General features: G+C 35.0%; 2 protein-coding genes across 2 annotated transcripts; both read left to right on the top strand.

Moving 5' to 3' along the window:
• Positions 1-4,865: 4,865 nt before the first annotated feature.
• LOC110935285 (dioscorin dioA3) lies at positions 4,866-6,638 on the top strand. The gene is made up of 4 exons (XM_035989530.1): positions 4,866-4,884; positions 5,017-5,222; positions 5,381-5,491; positions 6,555-6,638. The coding sequence occupies exons 1-4, from the start codon at positions 4,866-4,868 to the stop codon at positions 6,636-6,638; spliced, it is 420 nt and encodes a 139-aa protein (XP_035845423.1).
• Positions 6,639-12,675: 6,037 nt separating this feature from the next.
• LOC110935286 (alpha carbonic anhydrase 4) lies at positions 12,676-14,523 on the top strand. Its single transcript, XM_022177736.2, has 5 exons — positions 12,676-12,811; positions 13,063-13,271; positions 13,375-13,481; positions 13,677-13,779; positions 14,269-14,523. The coding sequence occupies exons 1-5, from the start codon at positions 12,676-12,678 to the stop codon at positions 14,521-14,523; spliced, it is 810 nt and encodes a 269-aa protein (XP_022033428.2).
• The last annotated feature ends 19 nt before the right edge of the window (positions 14,524-14,542 follow it).

Here is a 14,542-nt window from a genome sequence, read left to right as displayed (position 1 = left end):
TAGACTAGGGCAAAAGCATAGCAATTTTCCTAATTCCCTATAGTTACCGCTCTGATACCAATCTGTCACACCCCAACCAATGGCGGAAACATCGGGATGAGACGAAGTGTGAAGATTGCTAGAGACATCATAACGCTATTTGTGACAATATTTAAAAAATCCCATTTTCATTTTATAACTTCAAATAGTCAACATTACATAAACTCGAATGACAACAAGTTCCAAAAGTAATACATAACAACATAAGCAAAATTGACACGACATATTAAACCTAAACGTCTATATGTGTATCTAGGCATCAACGCTACTTCTTTTCATAGCATCGTCATCATCAACCTGTAACATGTTTAAAAATACAATTCAATGCAAAAGCAAAGGTGAGTATACAAGTTTGATACATACATAGCAAAAGATAAGTTGTGAACAATTCCTCATAGCAAGCATGTGATTCAAGATAAACATTTAAACATGGTATGTGTCTAACATATCAAAAACGCTACTTCTTTTCATAGCATCGTCATCATCAACCTGTAACATGTTTAAAAATACAATTCAATGCAAAAGCAAAGGTGAGTATACAAGTTTGATACATACATAGCAAAAGATAAGTTGTGAACAATTCCTCATAGCAAGCATGTGATTCAAGATAAACATTTAAACATGGTATGTGTCTAACATATCAAACCAAGGAAACGCAATATGCTCATGACATTACCGAGATAAAGGGGCGGGTCGTTAATCCTATAGCGCTACATATGTCACGGTTTGGCTCGTACGAAGTTAATGATAAATTCAACACATAAGATAAATCCAAGTTTAAAGCATCAAGCCATCACGTATACAAGCATGTTATAGGATTGTTCATGTGTTTAAGCAAAATGTTCATGTGTAAGTTCGTTGATAGATAAACATGTTACACCCCAAAAGTGATAAAGAGTAAAAAGGGGGAATACGAGTATACTCACGGTGGTTGCAAGCTTTCCTACTTGAAATCCCGCGAGTGAGTTGGTGGATGGATTAATTCGAAGCACCTTGTCCTTCTACACGAGGCAAACAAGGTGTGTGAGTTTGGCGTTTACGGAAGATTATAGATTCGGAGTTTAATTTGTATAGAAAATAACATAAGTAAAAATAATCCTCTTGTACACATAACCCTTGTTCTTGACACTATTAGAACTCAAGAGAGTTGGTATGATTTCATGGATTCAAAGATCCATTAGAGTCGTAACAAGAGCATGGTCATAGATGATGTAACATATTCTTGACAAGTAACTATTAAGTTACCATCAAGTTTAGTTACTTAGGTATATATGTATGTACATAGAATAGCTTAGTTATTATATTGGTTACAAGTCTTATAATTCAAGCATGAGGTAGGAGATCAATGTCTCCATTTAGGCACCTCTTTGTGTCATAGAGTTCATACATGAGGTAGGAAGAACAAGCTTCCATTTAGGCACCTCTATTGTTCACCACTACACTTGTTGTTATAAACAACAAGGAGGGTCATGAACATACAAGTATTATAGTATTAACAACAACTAATCTATAGCAAAACATCAAGTAATGAGTGGATTCTTATGAAGGATAGCCCAAGCTAGTCCAACCATCACACATTCATCAAGTTTCATACTTGAACACTACTTGTGGGTAAACCCCTAATTAAAAACAGAAAGTTTATGAGGTTTTAACCTCTGATTTAGATGTCTCAACCATGTTTTTAAGCTTAACCAACCATAAGAGGGGTTGTAAGCATTAGGACATTGGCTTGAGTTGTGTTAAACACAAGTTGGATGAAGTTTGCATAAGATGTAACAAAACAGAAAGTTTTTGGCCAATTTCGGAGCAATTCCAGGTCTGATTTCTCCAAGGAGAAGTCAAGGAATCAAACTCCATGATTAACCAAGCAAATAGGAAGAAGAATCAAGTGTTTTCATCAAGAAATGAGCAAGTTATACCAAGTTTAGTGTAGGAGTATGAATCTGTCCGAAAATGCAGATTCTTGCCTGAATTTGGGAGTGTTTTGGTGAGATTTGAGAGTGGTGAAAGTGTCCAAGTGTTTGGGGGAGCTTGAGTATTTATAGGGAGGTAATTAGGGTTGTTTAGAGGTGTTTACAAGAGCCTAAACTCGGTTTAAACTCAAGATCCCGCTCAAAAATTGGTGCTGGTCGCGACTGTTCGGGCTTCTGCCGACCACGTAAGGCCACCGCAAGTTTATGCGGGCCACGCGCGCACCCTTGGTTCCGGATTCATGTTTCACTTTATTACAATTTTGGCCCCTTGAGTTGCATGATTGATGATTTAAGGTGTTTTAGGGACCATATTTGCCACAAAGGCATAGATTAAGATATGATCAAGTATGAGGAGTATAAACCAAGTATAATAAAGCGTATAAGCATTAAATCAAGTGTCGTTCTTGTTCAAAACACGTTCAAAGCGTAAGTTTAGTTTGATCACAAGTTTCACGCATAGTTTCCAAGAATAATGATTAAACATCGATTGATTCACAAGTTGAACATACGAGTATAATTAGAGTGTACGTAACAAAATACCCGTTTCATTAATGATCCAAGTCTCGATTTGAGAAAGATCACAAAGAAAGGAACGATTACAAGATTACAAGGTTTCCAAAAAAAAAAAATAGAATTACGAACGAAACTTCCTATAAATGGAAAGTACAAAACAGCCGGGCGTTACATTTTCAAACAAAATCCAAGTAACACCTGCCTTAACACCTTTATATAACCTAAAATTGGGTTAAAAAGGGGTTAAAAGTGAAAAAACGAGACAATACAAATCCAGGGTCCAAATCTGCCAAAATGCAAAAGTTTCTGCCCCTGCCCATGCTATACGGGCCGCAAAGGGACATCCTTACGGTCCGTAAGGAGTCCTCAGCTCAGCTGTTTTGTTGGCAGCTTCTTGTTCCATCTCTTGCTCCCCAAGTCGCGATTTTTCCAATATTTAACCTCTATTTGACATGTGTTAACACCCTCCCCTGATCATGACACATGTTGGACACTTGGATTGATCTTAGGAACTCAAAATCACTATAAATAGCTAAGAATTTCATTCGCTTTCACTTGCTCAATTCTCATTTATTTCTCCCACACAATTGGAGCTTATTTCCAGTCATTGGAAGCATCCTACTATGAGTTCTTATATTGTTCTTCAACACAAGTAAGCACTTTTCCTAGTTCTTTCATGATTTTGGCATTTTTAAGCCAAAAGTCAAACAGTTTGATTTTATGTTTGACTTTCGGTTCTGACCATTTTTGGTCAAGTCAAAGTTCAATTGAACTTTGCAACATGATCGTAATAACAAAGGTTATAATCCCTTGCGATTGCACCTTCTGATTACCACGTTTACTAGGCGAAGTGACGAATCAAAGTTTTGGTCAAAGATGCGCATAAGTGCATTTTACGACGAAATGGTTTTCGGGTTTTAAACCTTAAAGTTTTGACACCAAATCAGTTTTTATAACTTAGTTAGACATGTTTCAACATGTCTAACTCGTCACTTCTAGTTTAGTGCTTTATTTGGGTCGTAAGTCGAGCAGTTTGACCACCGCTTTGACTTTCGAATCCGACCCGTTTGGTCGATCTTAGGATTCGACCAAGCGCATTTTTATGACCATAGTTATACAGGGAATAACCCTCTGAGGTTTATACCTTATGGTCATAAGGTTTGGTTAGTTATATGATGAGTCGATTGCTATATACTTTAAAACGACCAAAACGCCCTTTTTGCGCATAAATTGAATTTTAGTATATGTAACCAAAGTTTTGACATCTAAACTGATGTTATAACATTATCAAACTTGTTTTGACATATAAGACTCATCATAGGACATGTTTGACTATCCGATTAACTTTCAATTATTGATATTTCTTTAATCATTAATATATTAATATTATTTCCCAACACATAGTAGATTTGAAATAAAATTTCATATTTCTTTGTTCAAAAATTTAAATGTTTAACCCGTGAGTATTTACGGATGATAACCTAGTAGATATATATAGAAAGATAGAGTGAAAATGGTGTGAGAAAAAGATTTTAGATGGGTGAGAATAAGATGACCTTAATTTACACACAAGTTAACACACAAGTAATTAGGTTTTATACCAAATTTAATTTAAAATGTGTGCAACTTACGAAAGCAAGGGAAACAAATTTAATTAATTATGTAACTTACAATTTAATGTGTGTAACTTACGAAAGCAAGGGAAACAAATTTAATTACTTGTGTAACTTACGAAATTGGTTCGTTGATATTGACCATTAACTATAAGATAGTAAACACCCAAAACTGTTGTTTCTTAATTTTTCCTATGGTTTTTGAGGTAAAACAATTTGAGTGATAATTGACACGAACTCATGTCAAACACTAATCCATCATCACTTCTCTTCATTTATCTTATGATCATATCATCACAGTCCGTCATTTTGATTTGCAAAGCTGATGCATCCAATGAAACCGGTACGCATGATCAATCAATCGATATTTATTTTGTTTTGTTTCGGTTTGATGATTACCATTTTGTCAATATTTATAATTTGCTTAACCAAAGGGAGACGGATGCTTGTAACACTACTTGAAAACTATCGCGTTTCTGACCAAAATTTTGGACAGAAATGCATAGTAAACGGCCAACTCCAACGAATTTATAACAAAAATAAGTCTTCGGAAAAAACTCCTGGAAAATATTTTCTGACCAATTTCCTGCCAAAGTTATTTTGTTCTTCCTCGATCGATCTTCCAGGGCTTCTTCATCGTCTCTGGCCAGCATCGAAGAACTACACGCCCCATGCCACTTTAGTTGATAATCCTAAGAAAACTTTGAACAAACCTCCACTTAGAGGGATGCAGCCAATTTCAAAAGGTAATTTGATTCTAACAATAATTTGTTTGATGTTAATCACATGTTTGTAACTTCATTAATTTTTTTTAATTTAATTACATTCTTTATATATAATTTTTAAAGTATACATACATGCCTCCCATTATGTAATAGGTGAGGAATTCAACTATTTAGAAGGGACTCCAAGTGGACCAAAGAATTGGGGAAATCTTAACCCGGACTGGAAAACTTGTGCTGATGGAAAATCACAGTCTCCGATTAATATTGATGTCAAACGTGCACACGTTATGCCAGGCGATTTGAAACGGGCTTACATCGACGCACCAGCCAGACTTGTCAATGGGCATGATAATATTGGTGTAAGCTAAGCTCCATCTCTTTGTGCGCGTTATTGTTATCATTATCATTATCATTATCATTATCATTATCATTATCATTATCATTATCATTATCATTATCATTATCATTATCATTATCATTAAACTTAATAAATTGTTATTGTTTTCTTTTATTCAAGATTGAGTGGCTAGGAGATGCAGGAGGAATACAAGTGAATGGTTCAACATACAAGCTACATCAATGTCATTGGCATACTCCTTCAGAGCACAAAATTGATGGGAAGAAGTATGTATGTGTTTGATTTGTAAAATGTTTCAAATTAGCTAAGCTGCATGGGTTTTATGTACATGCTTAGTTTCTCTAGGGATGGCAATCAAACCCGAACAGACGGGTAAAAGTTACCATATTTAATATTAATTAGGGATGGCAATCAAACCCGAACAGACGGGTAAACCCAAAATATTTGCAACGGGTATTCAGTTATGAGATTAGTTTGAAAAAATTTTGTGGGTATGGTAATTACCCGATGGGTACTGGGCCACTTATGGAATATTGTTTTATAATCGGGTATGAGGTTGGGATTACCAGAAGCCGTTTCAAACCGGGCCTGTCGCCATTGCTAATCTTAATAGCCGTCACCGACTGTCACTACAATGTATAAAAACATTAGAAAAAAAATAAAAAAAAAATAAAATTTTATTCCTACCTTCATCAAGGTATGTAGTGATGTATTTACAGGTTTGATGCAGAACTACATATTGTTCATAAAAATGACAAGGGACAAAAGGCAGTTATTAGCACTCTTCATACCGTTGGACAATCTGATCCCTTTATTGGAAGTGTAACTACTCTCTCTCTTTCTCTAAGGCGCCATAGCGTCGTTTCCTCTATAACTCGATAAATTTATGTACGCAGCTGACGAAGAAGATCAACATGCTTGGTACAAAGGAAGAAATTGATTTGGGAAAAATAAGTGCAAGTAGTATAAAGCATGAAGGCAAAAAATATTACAGATATATTGGTTCCTTTACTACGCCTCCATGCACAGAGGGTGTTATTTGGACAATTGAAGAAAAGGTTAGATCAATTTCAAAGGACCAAATCAAACTGCTTAAGGGACTTCATCAACGTGTAAGCATTGGTTAACAATTATGTGTACTTTTTGCTTCAGATTAAAATAATTTAATCTTATTATTATTATTATTATTATTATTATTATTATTATTATTATTATTATTATTATTATTATTATTATTATTATTTCATGAATACATAAGTAATTTAATCATTTTCATGCATTTTAATAAAATGTACCAACATTTTCCATGTGTTTACTTGGTTATATCTTGTAGGAATCTCGACAAAATGCAAGGCCACTTCAACTACTTGGAGGAAGACCAATTTGGATATTTGATATACCTGAAGAAAAAGGGTAGACTCATTCATGAAATACGTATTTATATTTAGAAATGTGATAACGTATTTCATGATAACGTAATTTTTTTCTAAATATAAATACGATATTTGGAACACCTTCTTAGCTTTTTTGCACCACGTACATCAGAATTCTTAACAGTGCTTATTAAACCAAAATTCACATTGTTAGAACACCGTTTGCCAGTTTGCTAAAATTTGATATTAGACCGATTTCCTAGTCATTATAGGCAACCATAGTAGGGGATGTATAACTTTTTTTTTTTTTTTTTTTTTTTTTACTTTGGGCTATGTTGGCTTGACTATCTCAAACGGAAAGAATCATAATTTCCTAAATCCGCAAGATATGGTTATTAACTACTACCTCCGTCCCACTAAAAGTGTCATATTTTTAATTTTCAAAGTCTTTATTTATAAACTTTGACCTTAAATAATTTTGTTTGTGTTAGATAATACTTGATGAAAGTTAGATGATTTAAGTGTGTTTTACAAGTGTTTTTATAGGGTTAATTTTCATCAAGTTTTATATAACACAAAAAATATATAATTAAAGTCAAAGTTTATAAATAAAGACTTTGAAAATTCAAAATAAGACACATTTAATGGGACGGGGGAGTATTATATTTTCACATTTATTTTACATGGAACAAAAAGATTTGTAATTTGATGTGTATGTGTATGTGTGTGTATATAATAAACAAATAAACCAATGGGATGGTGGTCCATTGGCAAAAGCAATGCATTTAAACACCTTGGGAAGAGGAGGTCTTGGATTCGAGTCCCACAGACGACAGGAGTAAAGAAATTTGCCGTTCAAAAATATATATATAATAAACAAATAAACATACACATCAAATCTCACTCATAGTTAAAGCGACTCATAGTTAAAACAACCGGTAGGATTTGAGGATGGTGTGATGATCGCCGAACATTTCCACTATCTTAGAGAGACCCCGCTTCAAAATTATTGTTTTTGATTTCTTTATTTTTGACATGTAAAGTATAATAAAGTATAGTAGTCCAGATAACATATAGTATTGTTATAGGGAATCAACACAAACAGGAATACATAAAGTGCTAGTAACTTAGTAATAATTAATAGTAGTACCCTCCTAATAACTAAAGTAGTGAGTTAATTATAGTAATAGCATATAAACAAGCAAAGTTCAAGAGAAAGTAGCACATTCCCTCCTTAAAATACATATATGCTCCCTTAAAAATAACACTGCAAAAGAAAGCATATACAAAAGTAAAGCAAGGAAAAATAAGTGTAAGAAAGCTAAGGTCTCAGGACAAAGCTAAGAAAAATCTACCCACTCCCCCTAAAAGTCCATAATCTTTATTATCAGACATCTTCACGAACTCGTATCCCCGAGAGGTGTATTTCTGGTAACTTCTGTCTTCGCTCATCTCATGTCACTTTGGCATGCCTATCCTCCCCTCTAATGTGAGGGTTTCCAGAGATCTTACTAGAACTATCATTTGTCTCCTTTACACGTGATCAAATCTTCTCAACCTTCCCTCCCTAATCTTATCTAAGCTACATGGCCATGCCCAGACTTTTTCTAAACATTTCATTTTTTATCCGGTTTATCATTGAGTGTCCACACATCTACCTAATATGGCTCTAAGTTTGAGTAATTCTCAAATAGTTAATCATGATATAAAACACCCATAATAACACTCGTACCTCAAAAAGGTAATAGAGCAAGGGTGGCTAAATCATACGATTCTAATTCTCAACTAAGCTTAGATGTGATGATCCTCGAAGGGATTTGCAGCAGACTTATGAAATGGTTTTGATTCCATGATAACAGCGAATGAATAACAAAACGTGATAATTGTGAGTGAATGGACAATTGGACTGTTAATGTTAATTGTCTTGGTGCCGAGAAATGTTCCCGGCAAGAAGCATATATACATGATGATGAACGGTTGTGAGGGTGGTTGAAATTGGCAGGAATAACCGCCATTCGAAATAAGACCAACAACCGACACACCCATTCATCTATACCGTTACATACATACATAATTAATAGTAATATACCTAAGTTTAATACATACGAATATACGAATTATGTTTATTATTGTCTAATACTCTCCCCTAAACATAATTGTGTTTAAGAGAGTGCTTGAGAACGCTATCATTGGCATCATCAACAGCAGTTTTTGCCCTGTTAAAATCAAATCGTCTCCTTGAGTTGAGTCTCTTGTTTTCCTTCCAGCTGTCTTCGTGATCCGATGGATTTTCAGCAACCACTTGACTGACTTCATTCCTCTTAATCTGACCTGCATCTTGTTCAGCGTCATCTCCTTCACTTCGGCTGCTTCTTGGATCCAACTTTCTTCCCAGCACATCCTTATCTTCTGTAATTTCTTTGTCTTGAACATTCAATTGAATGGTTTTAAACTTGTGGTAATAGACCAGAACATCTAAGTACATTGCGTACATTAGACGCATTAATTCACCATCACTATACTCGAAACCTATTTCTTTGGCTATCATTGGCCAGAGGTTATTATCTGTCACTTGTCGATGTCCTCCTTCTCGTTCTATTACCAGATACAGATCTAATAAACACACTTTACGATTGTTTGAGGCATATGTCGGGATTGGCCTCGTCGTCACTCCTAGTTTCTTGGTTAAAAACCAATTCACCATCTCCTCAAACTTTACTTGCACTATAAACTTATACTTTCCGACATATTCATCATCATCCATCATGTGGAGTAAAGCCTTACAATCTAAAAATTCCTTGAATTTCATTGTTTGAAGTATCATCACATTCCAGTCTGGTTCATCGGATGATACATCCAGTGCTTCGAAGTAATCATTCAAGAATTTTGTTTTGAACTTCATAAAATCAGGCTCTTTGTTCATCATCGATTGCTTTTCCATTACACCAATCTCTTCTTCTTTCGTCATTCCAGATGTTACATTTCTGATATTATTTAGGGGAACACTAAAAGTTTGAAATAGTTTACACTTGTCACCGGTGAATTTCACCGTGAACCCTTGTGTTATTAATTGATCAAAACTTAAAACGTTTCTGTCTATGTCTTGTGTATAAAACACGCTTTGTATACGGATTTTCTCCGTCCCAGAAACAACATCTACAACTCCTATCCCCTAATGAAATAAAACTGATTTTCACCAGTTTTAGTTTCAACATCGTTCATACATTTAATACGCTTAAACATATCCAGATTTCCAGAGAAATGGTGTTTCAGAGTTTTGCTTACATACCACATTTCCGACCAAAAACCCCCATCGGTTCCGTTCACCAGATATTCCATCTTCTGATCACTTCTCTGATCAACAACTTCATCATGTTGTTGTTGTGTCCCCTTGTTTATTGCGAGACGAATTAGTTGAGAATCTTCATCGTCTTCTTTCTTCTTGCAGTGTGAAATTTGGTGCCCTGGATTGTTGCAGTAGTAACAACGCCTTATCAGCCACCTTCGTTCTCGTCTTTCGTCTGAGCAATGTTGGCATGGTAATGTTGTAGAACTTGCCCTGAGATCAGAATTGCCTGGTGCTCTGATACCACTTTGATGATCCTCGAATGGATTTGCAGTGGACTTATGAAATGGTTTTGATTCCATGATAACAGCGAATGAATAACAAAACGTGATAATTGTGAGTGAATGGACAATTGGACAGTTAATGTTAATTGTCTTGGTGCCGAGAAATGTTCCCGGCAAGAAGCATATATACATGATGATGATGAACGGTTGTGAGGGTGGTTGAAATTGGCGGGAATAACCGCCATTCAAAATAAGACCAACAACCGACACACCCATTCATCTATACCGTTACATACATACATAATTAATAGTAATATACCTAAGTTTAATACATACGAATATACGAATTATGTTTATTATTGTCTAATAAGATGAGGGATCTTGGAATGAGACTGAGTCTCAATATCCTTATCATTTCAACATTGTTGAGGATCCAAGAAATTTTGATGATGCTATGGCATCACGTGATTTTGCTTTCTTCAAAGAAGAAAAAACGGATGAGATGGATTCTATCATAATACTTGGAAACTAATGGATTTGACACCAGATGTAAACCTTCAAGTTGCAAAAGGATCTCTAAGAAAAATATGAAAGTAATGGTACCATTGATAAGTTCAAGACCAGAATAGTTATCAAAGATTTTAAACAAAAGGAGGATATTGATTACTTTGATAGAAATGCTTTTGTGGCTAGAATATCTACTATTAGATTGTTGATTAACGATTACTCTAGCAACTATAAAAACCTTGTTATTCACCAAATGGACGTGAAAACAACATTTTTGAATAGTGAATCGTATGAGGGGATGTATATGAAGCAACCGATGAGGATTTGTTATGCATGGTATTAAGCATAACATGTTTAAGCTGATAAAGTAAATGTACAATCACCCACACGTACAATGGCATCAAAAGTTTGTTGACATTGACTATCAATGAAACCAAGTTGACAAGTGTGTTTATAACAAATCTGATCATTCTCATAAAAGAGTTATAATTTGTTTGTAGGTTAATAAGATGGTGATCTTTGGCATTAGTGAAGAGCAACTTGATAAAACCAAGAAATTATTGCCATCTAACTTTTACATGAATGATCGGGATACGCTGAGGTGATCCTAGGCATTATTATCAAGCATGAGAAAAGATATATTACCATTTCTCATTCCTATTACATTGAGATATTATTTAAGAAATTCTGTTCTGAAAATTGTTCTCAATTTAGCAATCATATGGATCCGAATGTGAAGTTTATGTCTAACAAAGGTGAAGTTGTATCTCAGCTCGAATACTCAAGAGTTATTAGTTGTTTAATGTATGTCATGATTAGCACAAAACAGGATATAGCTTAGGTTGTTGGAAAGCTAAGATAGTTTACCGTCAATCCAAGTACACACCATTGGCAAGTTTTAAGGATGGTATTTAACTATTTAAAAAGTATAGCATATGGTTTAGCTTAGGTTGTTGGAAAGCTAAGATAGTTTACCATCAATCCAAGTATCAAACCAAAAACTGTCAATCTAACCAAATAAACCGAAGTGATTAACCGAAAACCGATAGTTAATAAAATAGATTAACCGATGACTTTGGTTTCGGCTTCGGTTGAGGATAATAAACGAACTGATCGAACCATGCATAGCACAATGAAATTGACTAGCCGATTACTTCGTTTTTCATGCATATCTATCACAATGATCCCACAATAAATATTATATAAATTAGAAAACGACCAAAAACAAGTATCGCAATATTATGTGTCGTTTCCGCTGCATCGCGTGGGCATCCGGCTAGTAATATAATATAGATAATGGTTCATGGCAAAAATAATTAACCTTTTATGAATGTAGTTAATTACGTACAAGAATTCATTAAATAGTAATTCTCTTAAAAAATACCAACGGCAAGTTTTCCCCTTTTGAAATCTAGATGCTTTTCAAATTAGTTGTTTTCAATTGAGTTCATCCAAAATCACCTTTATTAAAACACAAAACTCAACCATGACTTTCTCCAACCTCATCAATCATTCACCAAAAAACAATTGCAACCAAAATATGTAAACGATAAGTCACAAAGATTTTGAATCTTGTTTGACATTGTATACATGATCATAGCACTGCGATTAAGGAAAACAGTTAGCCCGAACCTTGTCTTCAATTTAGCAACGATGTCAAACCCTAATCTATCACCATTTCTATTCATTTGTCTTATGATCATATCATCACACTCCATTTCGATTTGCATGGCTGATGAATCCAATGAAGCAAGTACGTATGATCATCGATCCATCTATATATTATGTTTTGTTACGTTTCGTTTTGGTTTGATGATTACCATTTTGTCAACATATATATTGGTCCTAACCATATATCAATCAATCAATCATACACGGTATATAATCTCATCCGTAGCAAAGCTATTGTTAGGGTCCTAATCATATGTGAAACTTAATTGGCATACGCGTGTAATTTTATTCATATATATAATAATAAAATGTTATATTGTTCTTCGCTGTGCGATGGATCTTTTAGGTATTCGCCATCGTCTCATGCCTGGAACATCAAAGAATGACATGCCTCAGACCACCTTAGTTGATGATCGTCGGAAAACCCTGAACAGAATTAACGGGGTTTTGCGGGACACAGACACAGGAGGTAACATTTTTTCAAACAAAAATAATATGTCTTTCCAACAGCTAGTTTTTAAAAGACTTAGTTTTGCTATTCAAAAGGGGGTAGCGGCGCAACTTGTTGGCCGTTTACCTTCTATCTTAATGTAATTTTTTTAAAAAAAGTAGATTGTTAAAAACACATATCGAATTTTTCCTACAGGAATGTTTCTTAATTAATTAAGGTTGTTAATCGCATGTTTGTAATTATACTAACGACGTAACATAATTTAACAGGTGAGGAGGAATTCAACTACATAGAAGCGACTGCACTAGGCCCAAAGAATTGGGGAAGTCTTAAACCGGACTGGAAGATTTGTGCTGATGGAAAATCACAGTCTCCAATTAATATCGATGCCAATAGCGCGCAAGTTATGCCAGGCGACTTGAAACGGGCTTACATCGACGCACCAGCCGTACTTATCAATGGAGTTAATAATATTGGTGTAAGTTCCAACTTCCATTGATCTTTTTGCATGCATTATGAATAAATAATAATATACCATTAGATTATCATTATTGTTGTTGGTTTTTTTTGGATTTTTTAAGGTTATATGGAAAGGAGATGCAGGAGGAATAGAAGTGAATGGTTCAACATACAAATTAGTTCAATGCCATTGGCATACGCCTTCGGAGCACACTATCGACGGGAAGAGGTACGTATGTGTTTGATTTGTAAGGAGTGTTGTATATAAACCCATATGTTAACAAAATAGTTAAACTGCAATAATCACTGAGTTTTATGGACGGCTTGATCTACCACCGAATCGTCAATAATCACTGACGGATCACAAAGTGTCAAAAAGAAAAAAAAAATGTCTTCAACAAGGTTTGTAGTGATGTTTATACAGGTTTGATGCAGAACTACATTTGGTTCATTCAAATGGCATGGGCCAAAAGGCAGTTGTTGGCATTCTTCAGAACATTGGACCACCAGATCCTTTTATTGGAAATGTAACACCTCCCTCTCACTCTCTTTATATATACATATTGCTTGTTCGTTTCAAAACCAATAATATATTGAGAATGCGATAAGCCGAAAACCACTTTAACCTTTACATTATTTTTTATATTAATTTGCATATAGATGTTCAATATGTTTTATCAAAATATGGTGTTTATAGATTTTTCCATTTTCGCATGCGCTTCTCTCGGTTCTCATCATAATATTAGTTTTGAAATGAACCTGTCCATATATATAATATGGATCTCTCGGATGCACCGTAGCAGTGGCGAAGCTTGAGATTTCCGACCGGGGGGTCGAAAACGTATATACCTAAAAAATTATATACGAAAACTACATACCAGACACTAGACACTACTGAGTGAAAAGTTTGGGGGTCGGGCGCCCCCCCCCCCCCCCCCCCCCCGGACCCTTCTATCCTGTGCCCTTGCACCATAGTGTTGTTCATCCTCCATAATTTGATTAATACAAGTATGCAGCTGACAGAGGAGATTGATGTACTTGATACAAACGAAGAGATAGATTTGGAGAAAATAAGTGCAACTAATATAAAAGATGGTAGCAAAACGAATTATAGATATTTTGGCTCCTTTACTACTCCTCCATGCACGGAGGGTGTTATTTGGACAATTGAAGCACAGGTTAGATCAATTTCACAGGGCCAAATCAATCTGCTTAAGGGAAGTCATCAACGTGTAAGCATCGGTTCACAATTTTGCGCTGTGCGCATATAATGTATATATGTGTGGGCTC

This window comes from Helianthus annuus, chromosome 4 (assembly GCF_002127325.2).
Source record: "Helianthus annuus cultivar XRQ/B chromosome 4, HanXRQr2.0-SUNRISE, whole genome shotgun sequence".
Classification (NCBI taxonomy): Eukaryota; Viridiplantae; Streptophyta; class Magnoliopsida; order Asterales; family Asteraceae; genus Helianthus; species Helianthus annuus.
The sequence above is the reverse complement of the archived record's forward strand: the minus strand, read 5'-3'. Positions and strand labels throughout refer to the sequence as shown.

Coding starts and splice junctions, on each gene's coding strand:
- LOC110935285 (XM_035989530.1), top strand. Junction 5,223..5,380: donor ATGGGCATGATAATATTGGT/GTAAGCTAAGCT, acceptor CTTTTATTCAAG/ATTGAGTGGCTAGGAGATGC. Junction 5,492..6,554: donor AAATTGATGGGAAGAAGTAT/GTATGTGTTTGA, acceptor TATATCTTGTAG/GAATCTCGACAAAATGCAAG.
- LOC110935286 (XM_022177736.2), top strand. CDS start 12,676: ATGGATCTTTTAGGTATTCGCCATCGTCTCATGCCTGGAACATCAAAG. Junction 13,272..13,374: donor ATGGAGTTAATAATATTGGT/GTAAGTTCCAAC, acceptor GGATTTTTTAAG/GTTATATGGAAAGGAGATGC. Junction 13,780..14,268: donor CAGATCCTTTTATTGGAAAT/GTAACACCTCCC, acceptor ACAAGTATGCAG/CTGACAGAGGAGATTGATGT.